This window comes from Silene latifolia, chromosome 7 (assembly GCF_048544455.1).
Source record: "Silene latifolia isolate original U9 population chromosome 7, ASM4854445v1, whole genome shotgun sequence".
NCBI classification, from domain to species: Eukaryota; Viridiplantae; Streptophyta; class Magnoliopsida; order Caryophyllales; family Caryophyllaceae; genus Silene; species Silene latifolia.
Genome location: NC_133532.1, coordinates 42,920,196 through 42,942,878, shown reverse-complemented (window position 1 = coordinate 42,942,878; position 22,683 = coordinate 42,920,196). Strand labels below are relative to the sequence as shown.

Below are 22,683 nucleotides of genomic sequence, written 5' to 3'. Positions count from 1 at the left end.
AGCTGTCGGTGGTGGGTGTTATGAAGGAGTGACGAAAGAGAAGGAGCAGCTGCCAACAGGTTGTCGGATTTGGAATTGATGCCGTCGCCGCTTCCGGTTTGTGCGTGGTAGAGGAAGCTCGGTGGTTTGGTGAGTGAAGAGATGCACGTGACCTTTTAATTTTTGTTTTAATTTTTGCCACATGTCAATTTTTGGTGGATGGGACAGGGAGTGGGACAAATTGTTGGGACAGGTGATCCGGACTGCAATTAAACCTGCTTCAATGGTTCCTCGTGAGTCGTGATGCATGAATATAGGACGGATAGAGCTAACACGAAGGAGACCTAACTTCCCAAGTCTCAATCAATTTGGACATTTTAGACTGAGCTATCTTTGTAAATTAGATCAACCATTTTTGAGTTGATTCCGAGCTCGACCACAAAACTTGAGCTAATCTTAATTTAAAAGTTGAAACTGTTTGAGTACTTAGAGAATGTGGCATGTGGCAATATCAAAACTCATAAATAACAGATTTACTAACTTTGTAATTCTACTCGCCTCGAATCCGTACTAAACCAAATAGGATTACTCCTAAAAAAAATCATCGAAATTTTGACTGAAGCCGAAGTCATAAATTTGATTACGTGAGATGAATGACAAAACAACACAAGTTTGAAGAATAAATCAAATGAAGGCGCGCCAAAATTAAACTTAATACTAGTGGAAAAGTTGCAGCTTATAATATTATCCAAAAAATAATATAAAACTACCTACTGCTATTCGAATAATTTGAATTAAGAAAATAGGGAAGGAGCCAACTCCCTCGAATTTATTTTTTTAATCAAATTTCCGTTGACAAATTCATTTTATAATCCAATTACCTTAAACCAACCCAATTTTCTTCATCATCATCTTTTATATCTCCAAATTTTTCATTTTAATTTTATCCCTGATTTTGCCTTGATTTTTTTGAGATCAAGTTAAGTAAACATTAATTAACCCTCTTTTGATCAAAAGCAATTAAGGGTTTCAAGATTGTTGCAGCTTTACAGCCTACAGGTTAAATTAATTGAAATTTAGCACAATATTAATTTAATTAGCTTTATGTTGGTTCTTTAATTTGGGAAAAAGTTGTTAACTTTATTCTGATTATTGAATTTTGAAGTTATCTGGGCAAATGGGTTCAAATTGTTACTTTTTCCATCTCAGTTATTTGTTTACTTGTTTTAATCTTCGTGAAATGTATTTTAATCAAAGGTAAACATATGATTGAGACACGAAACTATATTTTTATTGTTTCGCCTGATTTTAGTTATTTGATGTTTTCAGAAAGATAGGAAATGGAGTTTGATGTAACTAATCTCTATCCCTTGACAAGTCTTCAAATTGGGTAAGTTTTAATTTTCAATTTGATAGATCATTCTATGTATTTTCAGAAATTCAAATATTTTCCTTGTAAATTTGATCATTATTTGTAAGTTCCTTGCAAATTGGCAAGTGTTGTTAGTTTTAGTTATGATTAAACTCATCCATCTAATTCAATTGGATTTTGATTCATTAAAAGCAACTAGTTTTTGTATTTGTGTTGTTTCATATAAATTGTCAATCTTAAGGTAGACAGTCTAGACACCCCAATTAAATTGCATCATCCAACTTAGTAATAACTTTTTCAATACCATTCATTTTGGTCTTTCGAAAATCATCTCTTTGGCGCTTGCCTGTAAGAATCAGTGGCGGAGCCAGGATTTTTCGTTAGGGGGTGAAGTACTAATGGAATAAGGTATACTAGAAAAAAATCGAAAATTTTCTATTGTTTGGGGTTGGGGAGCAACTATCCCTGCTAGTCCACTAGCTCTACCACTGCAAGTGGCCGATTCCATAATAATTGATAGGATTAGGGACTATGGTGTGTCGATTGCTGTTAATATTCTAAATTTGTTTGGCAGGGATGTACAATCTTATCTGTCACAAGCTTACCTCTTTTTTTCTCAAAGTAGTCATAAGTTCCTCATCCTGATTGATAACCATTCTTGGCGGATGAACAATAACCACTCGAGATCCACCCACTTGAAGGAGCTCTTTGCCACTAAGGTCATTATTATCTTAAGAAAAGATTTCAAAGAGTGTTTATTGAAGTTTTATGTTAATCATCTTGTTTTTTTTTCTTTTTCTTTTTCTTTTTTTTTTTTTTTTTGCATTAGTGCAGTACAGAACATCGCCCTTCAAAAACACTAAGGCTTTGGAGAGGCGTTTGAGTGCACGATTTAGAGATAACTCGATATCCTCCAACGATGAGAGGAAGAAATTGTATAGGTGGGTGTCTCTTGTCAATTCTCAAAGGTGGAGAGCAACGGCTTTTTTCTCTTTGGTTGATTTACATTTAGCTTTACATGGCTTCATAGTGTTTGAGGTTTACTGGAAGGAAGTCCGTGGCATCAATTACTACAATGAGCTTCAGGTACTCTTCAACTCCTTCAACATTTTGCTGTCATGTTACAAACTAGTACAGTAATTTCTATACTTTGCGTGTGGTAGTATCCAATAAGGAAATGGAGGCATCATGGGAACATTTATAGGATACAGCTTATAAGGATGTATTTATCAGTTTTTAGAAAGAAAAAATAGTATTTGAAATTGGAAGTTCTAAAAATGACAATGTGCATTTGTCAGTTTGTTGCGGTCTTGTGGGGCGGAGACTTATAATAGTGATCTATCTATGTATTAGATTATTTGCCCCTCCTTTAAGGCTAATTGATCGTTGTTGTGATATAAATGTGTTCCGAAATGCATAAACTTCAGGATTTCATTTGAGGTGCCCATATATGAACTTCCCACTTGGTATCTTTCCTTTTCTGTAGCTGTGCGGCCAATTTGGTTTTTGAACTCACAAGTCACATCTTCCATCAACTTGCATTTTCATACATGCTCGTATCCTACTTCATTTCTTCATTATGCGAAACAAATCAGGAAGTTTATTGATGGATTGAAAGAGTAACTTTTTGAGTTTTTGTTCTACAACTGTGTGTTGTCTCCTAATTATGGACTTACAACTACATGTTGGTGAACTGATTAATCTAATCATGTTTGGTGTCAGAGTGATACTTCAATGGCATTTGAAGTAAAATCTATGAGAAAGTGGGATTTCCATAGCATTGACCAAGCCACTCATTCCATCCAATCATGGTTCTCCGGAAACCCATCAGAGGTCAAGTCATTGTGGGAATGTCTAATGTTCCTCGACGATAAAGTTCCATCACATTCTCCACGAAAAATAAGAAAGCCTTTCAAAGAGCTTCTCTTTGATGACAGAAAACAAAACAGGGTTTTACCGAATGATGAATTTCTTGATGTCAAAGAATGCATCCATGATGGCAATGACACACACTGTAAGAATCTGCTTCCAGAAGACCCGAATGATCACAAGACACCTAAACAGCAAAATACAGATATTGAATCTTTTCAATACAAGGATACTCTACTCAAATTCTACTTTGACAATCGAGATCTCCCATTTACGTTCAAAAACATAATCACATCTGAAGCAAGGCTATTAACTTTGCTCGAGTCGGGCCTACCTTCTTGGGTTATTTTCCTTCAATCATACCCTTTATTCTGCAGAGTTTACCGTCCTTGGATGCGACCTCTAGTCCGAACCCTATATGTTTTAATCTCTCTTATCACCTGCATGATTGGGTTTTATGATCTCTATAAGAATGTTCCACTATTGAAGGCCACCGCTTCTCATATTTGTGGGCCCCTTATCAACTGGATTGACACCTGGGATATGGTTTCAAGAGTTAGATATCTGGGCACAATGTTATTTCTTCAGAACTTTGAGAAAGCAATGAGGTGGTCTCTCAAAATTGGCCGGGTCATAAAGTTGGTGCTACTGATACTGACGAAACCATTGATGGAACCACTTCAGGACCTAGCCGAGCTTACTTCACCTGTGTGGCTTCTTTTCTGTGAAGCGGGGTTAGACATCTACAATGCAGTGTCATTTGCGTTGATCTATGTATACTCCCTGGTTGTTGACCTATTTGAGCTGATATTCTCTCCATTTCAGCTTCTGTACTCCTACATAGCATCAATAGGTATGATGCCTTGCATCAAAATTATGTGTTGTTTTATCAAATCTTCTTTATAGAACTATAGCTATCTGCCTATCTTTAGTTTTCGAGAAAAAATCACTTTGGCAACATGAGGTCTCGCATATTTCACTTTACTGACTTGAGCTTTTTGTTATTTGACACTTTGGTGACCTAAAGAGTAGTTTAACCAGTATTTCATCCAAATCAGAAATACTTGTGAAGTATAATTAAATAGTTTCTGATAAAAGTATGTGCAAATTCACATTAATATTTATGTAAAATAGTTTTTGCACTTCATTATGGTCTTCATTAATTTAGATAAATTTTGACTATTTTATATGGAAAACAAACAAAATCTTGGGTCACAGAATTGGAAAATTTCTCAAATCTTAGGTCCCAAACTTGGTGAAATTCGGTGGACAAGCACCAAAGTGAAAATTTTCCTATAGTTTTCATCCAAGGCATCCCACTTATTCTATTCTCCTCATTTTGGATTTCTTTTGTGATACAGTTGGATTCTTTAGCCCTGTTTTTGCTTCCCTGTGGGCGCTCTGTCGCATTCCGCTACGAGTCTGTTCTGGACTGGCAGATCATGCAGTTTCAATCTCTAGTGAAGTATACGAGGTCCTTCAAGGAGTAGTGATGGTCATTGTAAATAGAGTATCAGAAGTTAGTCAATTAGCTTCCCGCGTATCTAAAGCTAAAGCCAACACAACAGAAGTCTCCATGTGGAACTCTCTATGGAAGGATTTGTTTTCAAAGGTAGCTTATCAGTTGCCAATAAATATGTTTTGCTGGCTATAATTTTATTTGATTTTGTAGATCTAACTATCTAAGAGTCATCCTTGCAGGTGTTTCGTTCTCTCAAGAGTATTTTGTATGGATTAATTGCATTCTTAAATACATGCAACCGGCATAGACTCAGGTTTGTTCTTTCTCGTCATTGATATGCTTGATACACCTTCCTCGGTCAAATGACTTCATTGTCCCTAGTTGCTTGGGCTTTTTATTTTAGTGGTCTTTTGTCCGACATATGCGAACACGAGAAATTTTGGTTGCTTGGTTGACCCAACTTTTGATATGTTGGCTGTGGTTGGAATTTTGTGGGAAGTCCCTCATCCCGGGAATAGAGGAACTTACTTACCTAGCTCCCACTCTATATATAGGAATTCCGTCGTCTTGTATGTAACTAAACAACTTTGACAACTTCCCAAATAGCCTTTTTGGTGTTTCCATTATTACGGCGCCATTTACACTAACAACATTACGGTAAGGGACAGTAGTGTTGTTTTCTTATGACTCATAATACAAATTGCTCCGACAGTTCCTAATTTTCATTCACAAAAAACATAGTATATGAGATGATCCTATTTTCATGCGCCTGATTGTCTGATTCACTATCAGAAGCACAAATCGTTTCACTGTTCTTACAACGGAACAAATTAAATAATTAAGCAATTACTCCCTCTGTCCCGGTCATTTGTTGTCCTTTTCCATTTTTGGGTGTCTCAGTCATTTGTTGTCCTTTCTATTTTAAGAATGAATTTGATGAGTAATTTGATCATTCACACTCAATTTATTCCACTTGTCATTTACTAATTGGCCCTCTTTTCTTGGTCTTTGTGCCAAAACCAAATGACAACAAATGACCGGGACGGAGGGAATACAATTCATCACTGAGTTAATAACAGTGTTACTGTCACTCGCTTGTAATGCAGCATATCGAATCACCTCAGAGAGTACATCAGACGCCTGTTCCGTCTCTCATTGCCAAGGTTAGCTAGTTCTCAGGGAGAAGTTGCAGAAGATTTCTGTAAGAAGGTAAATTCTCCGTACAGAATTCCAACTTAATGTAAAATCATGATTTTACATGTTCAACTACATGTTTAGTCATACAACTTCTTATGTCTCAGAACAGTAAAAACTAGGAGAGCCTTAAAAGTCAGCTCTTATGCATAACAGCATAACTGCAGGAGTACTACTCCCCTGCAGGGCGACTTCAAAAACCAACATATTTTTCATGTTTCAGTTTACTAAATTTATACTGCTTAAATGGATAATTGGGAATTTTCTCAAATAACATTATTTTTTTTCTTTCCCTGCAGCAAAGTTCTGAAGATCACGTACATGTTGACTGAATGCAAAATTCAATCGAAGCGCAAGCAATCAGCTATACGGCTAGGTATTTTTTTTCAACTGTATATATGGTGTACATATATGGCTAAAGGTTTGGGTATATTTTCCGTTTTTCATTTTTTCCTCTGTAAATCTGGTTTCGTGAAGAGCCGTTGCATGTATAGAATTGAAGGAAGAAATATGGCTCTCTCAACGATTATATATGCCAACACCAAAAATTTTGTAAATAGAATATTTTTTGTTACTAAACGAAAATCTAGTAGGTCATGTGGAAACTATAAAGCAAAATAGATTCAGTGGAGCTAGGGGTGGTCACTCCCATTAGAGGATGAAAATTTCAAAGTTTTTAGTTAAAATTTTCGAACTTTCTTCGAGTCTCCCTTATTTCATTACCCGTTCGTCCCTGCCGAGTTTAAATCATGGTTCCGCCTATGATTCGTGGGATTTACTACAGAACAGCAAGTGGTAGTGTTGTCCTAGAGACGCAACGTTGGGGACGGAACTTTTTTTTTTTTTTTTTTTTTTATTTATAAATTGTGACCTTGAATGGATTTAATATGCAATAACTCAAGTAACATGTTGAGTAAAAGATTACAGAGTAAAAATCAATTACAAAGTACCAGATTTCCAATGATTTTATTATAGCTGCATCAACCATTTAAAATTGAAGTAAATTGGAGGGAAAAGGCCTGGCCAATATCACACAAATCAGAAGGAAACTCTAAAAATAAGAGAAGTGTGACTATGTGAAGGTAAATGAGTTAAGTTAGGTATTTGAAAATGATATTTAATTTTTGAATATAATTTAATTTTGTTAGAAATATATATGTGAGCCATTTTCAAAGTGTTTAATGCACGTATGAATACTTAATGAAACCAATCAAACATATGTTAAAGATAATAAAATGTTTTTTTTTTTGGTAGCTGTAAAAAAAGATTTTTATATAGTTGACATTTGACTCATATGGCCAAATGCACTTATTTTAGTAATAACATAAACAACTACGAGTCTACAACTAAGCAATTGCATCGGCTAAGCACAATGTGTTGATGGTGAACGTCTGGCTGCACCCAGAAATCTACTTCAACATCCACATCAGTCTTGTAGGGACGATTAGAGCCGGCCAAAAGAACGAGCATATCTCTTCTCATCTTAATTGATGAAGCTTCGAAGAAATACCTGCAACAAGACACAAAAATGTGTCTCGGAGATTCATCCCCTTGGCTATGGTAAACAACATCAAGAGACCAACGAGGCCCTTGAACCATCGAGAAAACGCAAAGTGCACTTACGCCACTAGGACGTAGAAAGAAAAGGCGGAAAGTAGACCAAAATCTACCTCCAGAGGAGAGAAGACTCCTACACTTTGGAAAACAATCCCTACGGACAAGAAACTCATAGCCTAGAAAAGCGAGTAAGAAAATATCTAACGATGTAGAAATCAACTTGCACAGACCCATAACCAAAACCATCTCATCAAGCCGGAAGGAGATGGAAACAACACAAACCGGATGCAATATTACCTTCGTCATTATTAACCCCTTAATAACCCGACGACCAATCGCCCCAATGATTAAAGGACATGACACCCTTAGCCAAAATGAGATAATTATGTGACGAACAACCACCCCAATGTATAAGGGACAGGACACCCTTAGCCGATAGGAGGTTAAAATTATTTGGAATACTGAAAGACAAAAAAAACAAAGATTAAACAACATAAGAAGATTGAAGTGGAGACCACCGCATCCAAACCAACCAACACCACTATCGAACCCGAACTCGAACCTGCCACGTCACTTCTTAAACTGAAAAAACCCCCACCGTCCAAGAGATCATTCCAGATGAACAGAATGACGACTCCGTCAGCCACATCAAGACAAACGAAAAGGCCCGGGAGACACACAAAAACGAACCAAAGCCAACCACAAATCCAAAAGAAGTCCTCTGAGGCCCGGAACTTACATGCAACAAGACCAACAATGTCCCAACACAGAAACCTGGCCCGACAGACGCACAGATAAGGCCGATAGGTGGGGGGAAGGGGCGAGGGGAGAGGGACACCAAATCGGCCAGACCCAAAACCATAAAACAACCCCACAAAACAAGCAAGATGAGTTATACCCATCGACATAGAACAGGGACAAAGAGCCTTACCAGGGGTGGGGGAAGGGGCGAGGGGAAGGGGAACACACCCTGGCCAGGATTGCATGCAAGTCCGGCGCAGACAGGACGGAGAAACGAGGCACGTGACGGCTTGTGGATCAAAGAAGTAAGCAACCGTCTTAGCCAAACGGACAGTCGAGATGAGCCGAGCCGCGCCAGATGAAGCAAAAGAAAAGGGATGAAATCAGATCAGCAAGGCGAGAAAAAGGGAGGCGAAGTGACTAATCGTCGGAGATAGGCCAAGGGATGAACCCATCTCCGGCGAAATGGTAGGGAGAGAAAAGGGAGGTAGTGACTAGGAAGAGGAGGTGGCGGATCAAGATTTAATTTAGGGTTTTTTGTTTTTTAGAGATCAGAGAAGGAGGAGAAAAAGTTAGAGAGAGATTTTTTATTTCCTCCGTCTCTTGGAACTTGGAATTGATTTATCTTGATCAAACCGATCTTAAAATTAGGCTTAGTTCAAAACTTAGATTATAAAATGTTGAACCATATATGTTGATGATGACAAGTCCTTAATCATTTCTTTCCCTTTTGACAAATGCGTGTTGGTTAGACATGAAATTTGATAGGTTTGCAATGACGGAAATTATTTATTGAAGAAGCTTAAGCATTGTTCGAGTCTTAGTCCTTAAAGTCTAGCATGTAAAGGTGGAGAATCTGAGCTTAACTCAATGTATCTGTTCTGAACAGTTTATAAGACTGTTCAGTTCAGATCGTTTCATGAAAACACGGCTTGGATATTTTTCTAAACTTCCAATGAGATTTTCGAATAAAATATTTTTGGCAAAAAGAATAATTCAAAGATATTGTTTTTGAATATTTACTTGCCTTATTTTTAGGAGATATTGCTAACAACTCTTCTGTGGGAAATAATCTGTATACTTCCCTTTAACATGAAGGATTATAACGATTTAATAAAGATGATCTAAGGTCATAAAATAAAATACATAAACAAAAGTAAAAGGATTTAGAATTAACCTTAGGTCCTAGCAAAATTGGCCTAAGAACAATATCAAAATTGATATTCGCCTATTAGTTGCACCCAAGACGATCTGAGATATACCCTTTGATTATGCTAGAAATCAATCTAAAATTTTCTGTAAAATTTTATTGTCTTTGTGTTTTTGTGATGAGAAAGAGGAGGCAAGGTCAGAAAAAGTATTAGGTTAGAAATAATTCTCTACCTTTCTTTTTATATAGACCGAAATCCGAAATCAATTAGGAAAGAAAATTACTTCCCTAATTTTTACGCCATCGACCAATTATGGAGCAAAATTCTCCTTATTTTGGTCTTTCCAAAAATATATAATATGTGTTGAATTGTCATCTAGTGAGGATTGAACCCATGACCTCTTGGTATGTGTACCCTCACTATTACCACTATGACACATTCAACTTGTTGATATTAAATACAACTGATTATATTTAACTACGAATTAACAGATTAATTCGTCCAAACTAACCTTATATATATTTAATTAAATATAACTTATTATATTTAATTTACGAATTGACAGTTAATTCGTCTCAACTTAATATTATTTAATTTTCATTAAATAATTATCTCATCAACACATTGACTAACTTTTTAGTCATTTTGGGCATCAATGTAATTATATTTCTATAACCACATTTCTCAAATACGTCCTATAAGTGTGACCTTTAGGGACCAGTTGATCACCGCCATCTGTATGATAATAACGTCAAACTTTCTAGCAAGCCAACCGTTATTAGGTAAACGTTAATCAACTGATTAAATATACGAAGTATACCCTTGTGAACCTGTAAGAGATTTACAAATGTTATCACACTAATTTGTGGAGGACACAAGCTCCAACAAACTCCCACTTGTCCTCACAAGTGTATGTGCGATAACCGATTCTCATATCCTTTAAAATTTCTCCCACTCAATGTAAAACAGTTTGCAAATCCGAATTCACAAAGGTCGTATTTTACAAGCGATCAGTATCAAGAGTGGTTTTCCCGACTAGAGAGTAACTTAACTGATAAACGAATCAACATTCGAGCATGGCCATGCATTTCAGTTACAACTCCTCGAGTGGCCCTGAGAAATAACTATACCTGATAAGGGATGGATATTTTCCTCAACTCGAATCCTGCAGACGTAAGCACGTATGAAATGACCCGTAAAAAATCTACTTAGCCCCGATTCACGGTGAGACCGTGAGAAAGAAACCAAAGTCACCCAAAGACTGCCTTAATCTCAAGAGACAATTGATAGTCAAAAGAATCGACTCTAGGTACACAATGGTTGTCCTATCCACGACCTGGCACCAAATGTTATAAAACATTTAGGACTCCATTACGTTGTCACAAATAAAAAAATTGTCCTACGAGGTATCGTCATAATCTCGTATCTGTGATCGATTAGTCAACCGTTTAACTTATGGCTCGTTGAACCCACCATCAATCGATCGCACAATATAATAGCCGAGTTATCACTCACATTGGCGATTACGGACCTAAACAAATATAATGTAATTCAGTTCACTTTGTGGCGTTCAATGTTGTCAGTACAATCCACATGAAAAACAAAATATTATATATAATACGATGAAGTTGTAAATAATATATGAAAAAGATAATGTATCAAATCCATAATCAAGTACTACAACTTAGGAACATGTTTAATTCCCATGGAATTAACATGCCCTTCATGCTTATCAAAATTCAACGGTTTAGTGAGAGAGTCCGCGATGTTATCATCCGTCGCAATCTTGTCAATCATTATCTCTTCTTGCTCCACGTAATCACGGATCAGGTGAGCTTTCCGATGTACATGTCTAGATTTGTTGCTAGACTTAGGCTCCTTAGCCTGGAAGATGGCACCTCTATTGTCACAATAGATGGTGATCGGGTCATTCGAACTAGGAACTATCGTAAGTCCTTGTAAGAATTGACGCATCCATATCGCTTCCTTAGCTGCTTCCGAAGCGGCATAGTACACGGATTCAGTAGTAGAATCAGTTACAACACTCTGTTTGGAACTCTTCCAGCTGACCGCAACACCATTAAGAGTGAAGACGAACCCGGACTGAGATTTTGAATCATCTCGATCCGTTTGGAAGCTAGCATCTGCGTAACCGATTGTGCATAGCTTAGTATCGCCTCCATAAGTCAATACCCCATCCTTAGTCCTCCGTAGATACTTGAGGATATTTTTAACAGCTATCCAGTGTGTTTCACCTGGATTCTTTTGGTACCGACTCGTCATACTCAATGCATATGCCACGTCTGGACGTGTGCATATCATGACATACATGATTGATCCTATTGCTGATGCATAAGGAACACGACTCATGCGCTCAATCCTTTCAGGCGTCGTGGGTGACTGAGACTTGCTCAACTTCATCTCAGACGTCATTGGAAGGTTCCCTTTCTTGGAGTTGGTCATGCTGAACTTCTCAAGAATCTTATCCAAATAAGACTCCTGACTAAGTGATAACGTCCGTCGTGATCTATCTCGGTAGATACGGATTCCCAAAATGCGCTGTGTCTCACCCAGATCTTTCATCTGGAAATGGTTTTTCAACCATTCTTTAACCGAAGATAGGAGAGGAATGTCATTCCCAATCAGGAGTATGTCATCGACATACAATATCAAGAATACAATCTTGCTCCCACTCGACTTGATATATAAGCATGGTTCTTCGACCGATCGAGTGAAACCATACTCTTTTATCACCTGGTCGAAACGATGATTCCAACTCCGAGAAGCTTGCTTAAGTCCATAAATGGAGCGCTTAAGCTTGCATACTTTCTTAGGATGTTCATGATCTATGAAACCTTCGGGTTGCACCATGTACAACTCTTCCTCCAAATAACCGTTTAAGAAGGCGGTTTTCACATCCATTTGCCAAATTTCATAATCATGAAAAGCGGCAATCGCTAAGATTATCCGAATGGAACGTAGCATGACTACAGGTGCAAAAATCTCATCATAATGCAATCCGTGCACTTGAGTGAAACCTTTTACCACTAGTCGTAACTTATAGGTATCTGGTTGCGCGTCTACAGAACGCTTTATTTTATAAAGCCATTTGCACTGTAGAGGTTTTACCTTATTAGGTAAATCAACAAGATCCCATACGTCATTCTCATACATAGAGTCCATCTTGGATTACATGGCTTCGAGCCATAGCTTTGAGTCGGAACAGGCCATAGCACTTTTATAGGTAGCGGGTTCATTACTCTCTAGGAATAAAACATTATTCTCCTCGACCATACCAATGTATCTGTCCGGAGGATGAGAGACTCTACCCGACCTCCTAGGTTCCTCAGGAATATTAACCGTATCATCAGTTGGAGGAACAACTTCCTCCATCCGTTCCTCGGTTGTTGGTTCCGAATCTCCGAAGCGACTCGAAGGTTCTATTACTCGTCTTGTTCTCGAGAAATTCTTTCTCTAAGAACGTCGCACTAGCCGCAACAAAAACTCGATGTTCGGTAGGCGAATAGAAGTAATGACCAAATGTTCCTTTTGGATAACCTATAAAGTATGTCTTGACCGATCGCGGGCCGAGCTTATCCTCGTGTCTCCACTTGACATAAGCCTCGTAGCCCCAAACCCGAATAAAGGACAAGTTAGGGACCGTTCCCTTCCACATTTCATATGGAGTCTTGTCGACAACTTTAGTCGGACTTCGGTTAAGTATAAGAGCAGCTGACAAAAGAGCAAAACCCCATAATGAATCAGGCACTACCGTGTGACTCATCATGGATCGAACCATATCAAGTAAGGTTCGATTTCTCCGTTCGGACACACCATTTAATTGAGGTGTTCCATGTGGAGTTAACTGTAGAACGATTCCACAGTCTTTAAGGTGTTGATCAAACTCATTTGAAAGATGTTCGCCACCCCGATCTGAACAGAGTGCTTTAACCTTTCTCCCAGTTGGTTCTCAACCCTGTTCTGGTATTCCTTGAATTTCTCAAAAGACTCACTTTTATGCTTCATTAAGTAGACATATCCGTATCTACTCAAATCGTTCGTCAAAGTGATAAAATATCTATAGCCATCTCTAGCGGTAATTGACATAGGTCCACAAACATCAGTATGTATGAGTTCTAATAGGTCACTAGCGCGCATTCCAACACCTTTGAAGGAAATTCGAGTCATTTTGCCAATGAGACATGATTCACACGTGCCATATGTAGAAAAATCGAATGTGGGAATAGTCTCATTATCGACGAGTTTCTTTATGCTTTTCTCATTTATGTGTCCCATTCGACAATGCCATGGATAGGTTTGATCTTTGTCACCAACCTTTAATTTCTTATTATTCATGTGTAATACTTCCGTGGTTTGATCTAAGATGTAAATTCCATTCATGGAAACTGCTTTGCCATATATCATTTCATTGAAAGAGAAAATACAACTATTATCCTTTATTGAAAATGCAAAACCGTCTTTAGCAAGTACGGAAACAGAAATAATGTTCTTAGACAAACTGGGTACATAGTAACAGTTATTTAAAAATAACTCAAAACCACTAGGGAGTTGGATTACATATGTTCCCTTCGAGACAGAAGAAACTTATGCTCCATTTCCGACTCGCATGCCCACATCACCTTTTTCGAGAGGTATGATGTTCTTTAGGCCCTGCAAATGATTACACAGATGAGAACCACAACCAGTATCTAGTACCCAAGTTCCGAAACTTGCATGGTTAATCTCAATCATATGAATATAAGATGACATACCAACAGGAGCGACGCGGCCTGCCTTGATGTCCTCACGGTAGACGGGACAGTTCCTCCTCCAATGTCCAGTCTTGTGACAATGGTGGCACTCTATGTCACCGCCCTTGCTCTTTGTATTGCCCTGTGAGCCACTAGTCTCACCAGGCGCACTCTTACCGTTTCCTGGCTTCTTAAACTTTGGCTTACCTACAGCTAGGTCGCCATGAGCCTTGCCCTTACCTTTACTCTTGTTGTGAATCGTGAGAACATCCTGCTTCATGCTCCCACTCAATTTCATATCCTTCTCGGTCTGTACGAGAAAGGAGTGTAGCTCATGAGGACTCTTTTTCAAGTCATTCATGTAGTAGTTCGCCCTGAAAAGGGCAAAACCATCGTGAAGAGAATGAAGCATTCGGTCAATGACAATGCTCTCACCGATTCTACAATTCGGTGACTTCGAGTTTCTCGACATTCTCAATCATGTGAAGAATGTGTGGGCTAACCGTTGGCCCTTCTGGAGTTTCGCATCAAAGAAGCGACAGGTATGCTCATATGTGATGTTTCTCGGTGCCTTTGAGAACTCATTAGTGAGCGTGGTGAAAATCTTGTTTGCACCTTGGGCAATGAAGCGTCTCTGCAAATTGGTTTTCATTGCAAAGATGAGTACGTTCTTTATCGCACCCGCTTCCATAACGAAATCACTATAAGCGAGTGACTCGTTGGCTCCTGCATTTGGGCCTGGTTGACCGGTATTGGCTCGATTAAATACCCGAGCTTACCGTCGCAATGGCGACATTCCGTAGTGCCGCCTCCCGGTCCAAAGTTGGACCCATCATTCTTCAGTCGCGTGGACTGATTCATTTGGTCCATGAATACTTTTAACCAGGATGAACGATCTAGTGTGGCACTAGGCATTGAGATTGCGTTATTTCCAGCCATTTGTTGTAACAGTATTATTGATAATAAGCGTGTTCTACACTGCGAAAGAAGAATAAAATAATAAGCATGCATCGTTTTTATTTTAAGTCTTAATGAACTAATGTCATAACGCGAAGACTCAAAAAAACATTTATACAATTGACCTTCCTCAAGAATTATAAAAATGACCCCAAGACTCAATTCTCTGTAAATTGATAAGCTAACCTGTTAGCTAATTCTACCGTTAGAATTCCTGGTCGATAAATTTCTGTAAATTCTATCTTTAGTCCATCATAATCACGAGACTCTCTTCGGACTATGATGTTGAGGTAAACTAAGTCAACACAACTACTTACCCAACGTAGAAGGGGTCATATTAGGCCTACCGACGAAGAAGGGACTCATAGATGTTTGCCCTTATAAAGACTAATCTCAATTTCCGTTTTAGAGGAAGATCCCATCAACTATTTTTAATTCATTTTAAGTGAACTATAATTTAGCATGCGAGAATGATTTAAACTAAAGTGATGGCTTATAGACAAAGGACATCGCATGTTCATGAAAACTAACATACAACTATATGAGTCAATTTTCATGCATTTTAGTAGTAGGTGGTTTGGTTTTAGGCGGAATATGATGCAATTACTAGCATATGAATGAAAAGCAATAAAATGAAAAAACGTAAAAAAAAACAGTAAAGGTCCTAGTGTGGCCTATCCTATCAAATTGAACAATAAATACAAGTTTGGAATCCATCCTTGGACCCGAGAAGCTCGTCTTGATGTTCCATCTTGATCCATGTAGCGGGAGTGAGCTTGAATCTTCATCTTTAGTCTTCTTTGAAATTACAATAATTAAAATTATATAATTGACCTATTAATTACATTCTAATTTCAAAACCCAAAACTAAAATAAAGGAGATTCGAGATCTCATAATTACATAAAAAATCATGTTTCCTTCATTACGAAAACATAATTTGACTAAGGCCACACTAAGTATTACAAATTACAACCAATTGCAAAAAAAAAAAAACGTAAATAAATTCATTCAACGATTCATTCAACAAAAATAAAATGCATCAACTAAAAATAAATTAAACATACATGACACAATTCCTTAATTATGTTGATTAATTTATCCAAACCACCTATTTAAATTAAATTAAGTGACAATTCCTCAATTAATCACATTAATTTCAATCTTAATTCATATTAAACTTGTAATATGAATTTAATCCATCAATATTTTAAACTACTTTAAAATAATTAGGTATCTTAAAATTGTGAACCGTTTCACAACAATTAATCATACATTGTAAATGTAATGTATAATTAATATTGGCCAAAAAAAACAAAAACAAAATCTTTTTTTTATATGTCTCGGCTAAAACAGAAAATAAATAAAAATTTATAATTCTTTCTCACGGCTGAAAAAAAAAAAATAACTAAACAGCCCCTATACTCGGTATTTCCTCAAAACCGAGAAAATAAACAGAATTTTTTTTTTTATTAAACTGTTCACGGTGAACAGTAACATAAAACAATTTTTTTTTTTACGGCTCATTTTAAATCAAGAACCCTAATGCCTCCTTTTTTTTTTGCGGCAAAAATGCCCTAAAACAAAATTCGATGAAGAAAATCGTTTATGGTTGCTATTTAGAACATGATTAGCATATGAATTAATAAAACATGATTAATCGTATATGCCAAAAACTATATAGCAAAAACAAATTTCTATTTCATCGACATGACGATTCCATTTACAATTTTAACTTAATCTTCATTAAATCAAAAAACTACCAATTCTTCATATGATAATTTTAACTGATTAAAACAACAATATGAGAAATAAAAATGTAAATGAATCATCAAACAAGGAAGAAAAAAAAACGCTGAAAACAGACGGAGAAAAAAAATTCCCTTCGGCAAAAAAAATTTTAGGCCGAACCGGGGAATTTTTTCGAAACCCTAATATGTTTACATCCAATTTTTATGAAAATCATCAAAATTAAAATTCGTGGCCTTGGCTCTGATACCACTTGTGGGAAATAATCTGTATACTTCCCTTTAACATGAAGGATTATAACGATTTAATAAAGATGATCTAAGGTCATAAAATAAAATACATAAACAAAAGTAAAAGGATTTAGAATTAACCTTAGGTCCTAGCAAAATTGGCCTAAGAACAATATCAAAATTGATATTCGCCTATTAGTTGCACCCAAGACGATCTGAGATATACCCTTTGATTATGCTAGAAATCAATCTAAAATTTTCTGTAAAATTTTATTGTCTTTGTGTTTTTGTGATGAGAAAGAGGAGGCAAGGTCAGAAAAAGTATTAGGTTAGAAATAATTCTCTACCTTTCTTTTTATATAGACCGAAATCCGAAATCAATTAGGAAAGAAAATTACTTCCCTAATTTTCGGCCATCAGACCGAATTATGGAGCAAAATTCTCCTTATTTTGGTCTTTCCAAAAATATATAATATGTGTTGAATTGTCATCTAGTGAGGATTGAACCCATGACCTCTTGGTATGTGTACCCTCACTATTACCACTATGACACATTCAACTTGTTGATATTAAATACAACTGATTATATTTAACTACGAATTAACATTAATTCGTCAAACTAACCTTATATATATTTAATTAAATATAACTTATTATATTTAATTTACGAATTGATTAATTTAATCTCAACTTAATATTATTTAATTTTCATTAAATAATTATCTCATCAACACATTGACTAACTTTTTAGTCATTTTGGGCATCAATGTAATTATATTTCTATAACCACATTTCTCAAATACGTCCTATAGGTGTGACCTTTAGGGACCAGTTGATCACCGCCATCTGTATGATAATAACGTCAAACTTTCTAGCAAGCCAACCGTTATTAGGTAAACGTTAATCAACTGGTTAAATATACGAAGTATACCCTTGTGAACATGTAAGAGATTTACAAATGTTATCACACTAATTTGTGGAGGACACAAGCTCCAACATCTTCTCTTATAAATGAGAGGCTCAAGTTTAGTTTTAATAATCTCATTCAAGTGCTAAAACGTTATTTGCAAAAACTGGTTTTTAACTTATCATTTTTGAAAGTCTTTTTTTGCAAAACTTTTGAGTCGTGTTTTTTGAATCATATTTCGAGTGCTCAAGTTCTTACATCTCTAAGTTATTGTCAGGGGCGGAGCCAGAAACTGATTATATGTAGGGCTAGATTGTCACTAGAGAATTTTTTTTTAAAAAAAACTACCTATCTAGTTAAATTACTTTATGTATATTTTCAATTTGCCTTTGAAACCATTACTTGAGATATTGAGAATTCAATTGGAGACACTAGAGGAAGCTTGTTGGAATATCTTCATTTAGGGGTATTTGATTTGGATAAATTATAGTTAATTTATGTTGTTTTACTTAGTGTTTTGTTGAGTTGAGATTTGAGATATTTCTTAGTTTAATAATATTTTTTAGTATTTTCAGGTAAATTTAGGTCATTAGGTTTCATTTGTACTAATCAAGCTACACAACTTTAATCAAAAACAAAATCCAATCGTATTGTTTAATTTCTCACAGATATATCACCAAAAAGCCACTTTATAATTCAATTAATCAAATATAAAAGACAATTTATACAAGGATATTATTTAATTAATTATGGTAAATATTAGTTTGTACATTAGTTTCCGATCATATATTCTTAAGAATGCTTCTTTAATTAGTTTCTTATCGTGTATAAAAAAACCGTTTCTTATAATTTACGATCGTTAGAACAATTTACCATACATTTAAGAACTTAAAATGTCTAACTTCACCATTAGAAAAGAATCCATTTTTGAAATAATGCTCAAAAATAAAATATTTGTTGTTTTGGGTCGGTTTTGAAAATATTTATCAAAATGGTGTCCACGTAGGCTCGGGATTTCTAGACCTGAAACACGCCACTACCAATGGCGTTTTTTGTGAAGGAAACACGCCATTAGCAATGGCGTGTCTTTACAACAATTTTTTTCTTCAACTGACAAAACTTTTTTTTAAAAAAAAAATTATACATAGACACGCCATACGGAGTGGCGTGTTTCCGCTCCGAAACCCGCCATTCCAAATGGCGTGTTTGCTTTAATCCATTTTAATGAAGTTTCTTTCCCTACTCATTATAAACACGCCGTTGGTAGTGGCGTGTTTTAGGTCCAAAAATCCCGAGCCTACGTGGACACCATTTTGACAAATATTTTTCAAAACCGACCCAAAACGACAAATATTTTATTTTTGAGTAATATTTTCAAAACCGACCTATTAGAAAAGCTTAAAGGGCCTAGTTGTAGCATTTAAATAAAACTACGGATATAATACCACCACTACGGTTTAATAATCTGTAGACTAGAAAGTAACGAATATGAAATTTTAATGTCCTAGAAAAGATAAATAGTAGGAGTAGTGGAGTACTAGCATATACTTGCGGGGTAGTGTTGAATAACAAAAAGGGAAAAAAAGCCTGCACTTAGAATTGAACACAAGATTCCTGGGTAGTTTATCAAGTACTAACCACTAGACTCATTGATTTTACTCATCTCTTAAACTTCTATATTTTTTTTATCCTCAAAAGACCCTGGGCTACAGCCTGTATAGCCCAATGGCTAAGTCCGCCCCGGGTTATTGTTCTCCATCGTTCTAACTTGTGAACCATATAAGGAGACAATTGTGTTGTACTTTTCAGTTTTGTGAGAGAGGGATTATTGGGGTACGGGGTTGTACTCGAGTAACACGATCGAGTTGATCGTGGGGATTTTATTTGTAATCGGGTAGGATTATAAGGGAAATATTAATATGAGAGATAGTGGATGTAGACCTTTAGAGAGTAGGTCAAACCATTTCAAAAATCTTGTGTTCTCGTTCATTTACTGCTTTTCATTTCGTTATTTACTTCATCTTTTATTCACGATTACATTCGAATCCAGTACAACAGATTGTCATTGATTAAACAAACATCAGAACTGTTCAACCTGCCTGTGTCTTGATTAACGAATTTAAATTACCCAATTTGCTCATTTAAAGTTTTAAAAGGGTACTTAATTTACCTCCTCCCCCTCTTAAGTACCGGATCAATAAACTCAACAATTGGTATTAGAGCCTCGTGCTCTTGATTGCCTTACCGCAAAGAGTTTGATCCTTTTGAGTTTATTCGTTTTTCTTTCATTTTTCAATGAGTTCCAAAATTGTCAAATGTCCTGTCTTCGATGCCACAGACTATGGCTGGTGGAAAAAATCGTATGATGCATTTCATACAAGGAACAGATTATGAGTGTTGGGTAATCATCGAAAACGGTCCCCTTGTTATTACAACCATCGATGCTAATGATGTTGAATATGTAAAAGGGTCAAAGGACTAAATTTCAGATGATTATAAACAAGCAGGGAAAAACTCTAGAGCCATATCACTCCTGCAATTCGGCATTAACGCCGAGGAAACTAGCCATATTGCAGGATGTTAAACGGCAAAACAAATATGGGATAGCCTTGACCTATCCCATGAGGGAACATTGCAAGTGAAAAAACATTGTATTGATATCCTAATGCAACAATACGAATCTTTCAAACTGCAAAAGGATGAGTCGATAAAGAGTACGTCTTCCCGCTTTTCAACATTCAAATCTTGGTCGAACGTTTCAAACTGAGGACATTGTCCGTAAAATTTTAAGAAGTCTTATCGAAAGATGGCAACCCAAGGTTACGACTATTGAAGAAGCCAAAGACTTATCCACTCTCACTTACCAAGCTTTGATGGTATCTCTCATGACACACAAATTGACCTCGATAACAATGCCGATGAGAATCCCAAAGCTAAGGGATTAGCCATAAACGCCTTCTCAAGTGATAATGAAAGTGGTCTTGAGGAGGAAGTTGCCTTGTTGTCTACAAGAATTGGAAAAATCATTAGAAAACAAAACCAAGGAAAGTTCGATGGTGATAAACCCAAAAAATCCGTTTCATCTTCATGTCCAAAGTCTAGAATGAGTTGTTTTGGATGTGGTGATCAAGATCACCAATTTCGAAACTGTCCCAAATGGGAAGAGGAGAGATTTAAGGATAGACATGAAAAGACTAAGCAAGAATATAAATGTGCAATGATTGCTGAAGTTTGGGTTGAATCTGATTCAGAAGATGATGAACCCGTTAAAGAATCAGAAGAAAAGTTTTGTCTCAGATCTATCTACAAACTAAGAACACAACGTAAGGTGTATGATGACTCTTTCAAAAGCCTCATGGCTCACTCAAATGCTTCCGATAGCGAATCAGAAGACAAGGTAAGTCTTTCTCATCTCAAAGCCCAATTTAGGTCTTTATCTAAAGATAAACTTGTGAGATTACTTGATGAGACTTTGAACACTATTTATGAGCAAAATAAGCATCTTAATGCCATGCAAATAGAAATTGAGAGTATAGCGAAGAATAATATTATGTTAAAATGTGATCTCAAAGAACATGACTAAACGAATGAATTGACCGATGTTCATTCTAAACTTATTGCTGAAAACGAATCTCTTATTAGTAAGATACAAGGATTAAGTAAGGAATTGGATGAGATAAAGCAGATACATGTTAGTAGTTCAACCACATATTCTGATATTCATGCTAGATTTGATATACTAAGATTGATTATGATGCCCTTCTTGATAAGAACAAAAAATTACTTGTGAAAATTGGAAATCTTGAAACCGATTTGAGTAATGCTCGAAATATCGCTGCTAAATGGGAAGGAAGTAATACTGTTCTTGACTTTCTGGTTAATCAATCTAAGAACTCTAAGAGGCTTGGATTAGGATATGATTCTTGTTCAGACTTCAAACAGAACAATCCGCCATCGTACTGTTTGGGTCCCAAAACAAAAAGTAAACATACCTCTGGACTATTCAAAACAGAACGACTCTAGTACTGTTAGCTTTAAAAGACCTGAACTCAACGAAAGATATTTTCGTAAGGGTAAGTATGTGGGGCTACCTAAATATATCATGTATAAATTTTGTGGAAAAAAAGAACATGTATTTAATGCTTGTAAGAAGCGGTTAGGTCACTTGGAACAAAATTTTAAAATTGTCAAGAAAATGTGGATTCGAAAGGACTTATTAGCACAAGTGACTAATCAAAAGGGAGCCAAATTAATTTGGGTGCCCAAACCCAAAGTATAATTTGTTTTGCAGGCTAAAGTAAGTGAGAGAAACATGCTTTGTCAAAATAACTTTCTTTGCTCAAGGTGTATATGGGACGATATTTTTTGCCTTTCAAATAAAGCCTACAAAGTGGAGGTGTGATACATGAATTGGTAAGATGTTTCAAGTTTATTCACAATTCAAGTAAGGATGGTAAGAACTTCTCAACTCTTAATCTTGATGTTAAGCAAATATCATGGACAGTATAAAAGGGTAGTTGGTATGTATATTCTTAAGCTTTTGGCATACTACCTATTATGTTGTATTCTTCATCTTGGTTATAAAGATATATCTAACATCATTAAGTATATATTCAGATGAAGAAGAAAGAGAAGAAGATAAAGCTTGTCAGTCAGTCCAGTGAACTGTTGTGATAACACCGTTCTCAAGACATGGGGAATAGAAAAGACTTATGTATTGTTTCTATCAAGAAAAAGGCTCAATTCAGAGGGAATAACCTATGAAT

General features: G+C 36.2%; 1 protein-coding gene across 6 annotated transcripts; it reads left to right on the top strand.

Moving 5' to 3' along the window:
- Window positions 1–53: 53 nt before the first annotated feature.
- On the top strand, window positions 54–22,598 carry LOC141592082 (uncharacterized). Of its 6 annotated transcripts, none has more exons than XM_074412663.1 (10): window positions 748–1,038; window positions 1,309–1,369; window positions 1,926–2,070; window positions 2,186–2,437; window positions 3,074–4,073; window positions 4,582–4,832; window positions 4,922–4,995; window positions 5,789–5,891; window positions 6,176–6,252; window positions 22,535–22,598. In XM_074412663.1, exons 2-9 carry the CDS (start codon window positions 1,320–1,322, stop codon window positions 6,206–6,208), a joined length of 1,908 nt encoding a protein of 635 aa, XP_074268764.1. In that variant the 5' UTR covers window positions 748–1,038; window positions 1,309–1,319; the 3' UTR covers window positions 6,209–6,252; window positions 22,535–22,598. The 6 variants fall into 6 exon arrangements, with proteins under 6 accessions (XP_074268765.1, XP_074268764.1, XP_074268768.1 ...); XM_074412667.1 differs by lacking the exon at window positions 22,535–22,598 and having other exon boundaries at window positions 2,181–2,292; window positions 2,382–2,437; window positions 6,176–6,455; XM_074412666.1 differs by lacking the exon at window positions 22,535–22,598 and having other exon boundaries at window positions 752–1,038; window positions 2,186–2,292; window positions 2,382–2,437; window positions 6,176–6,583.
- Window positions 22,599–22,683: the final 85 nt, after the last annotated feature.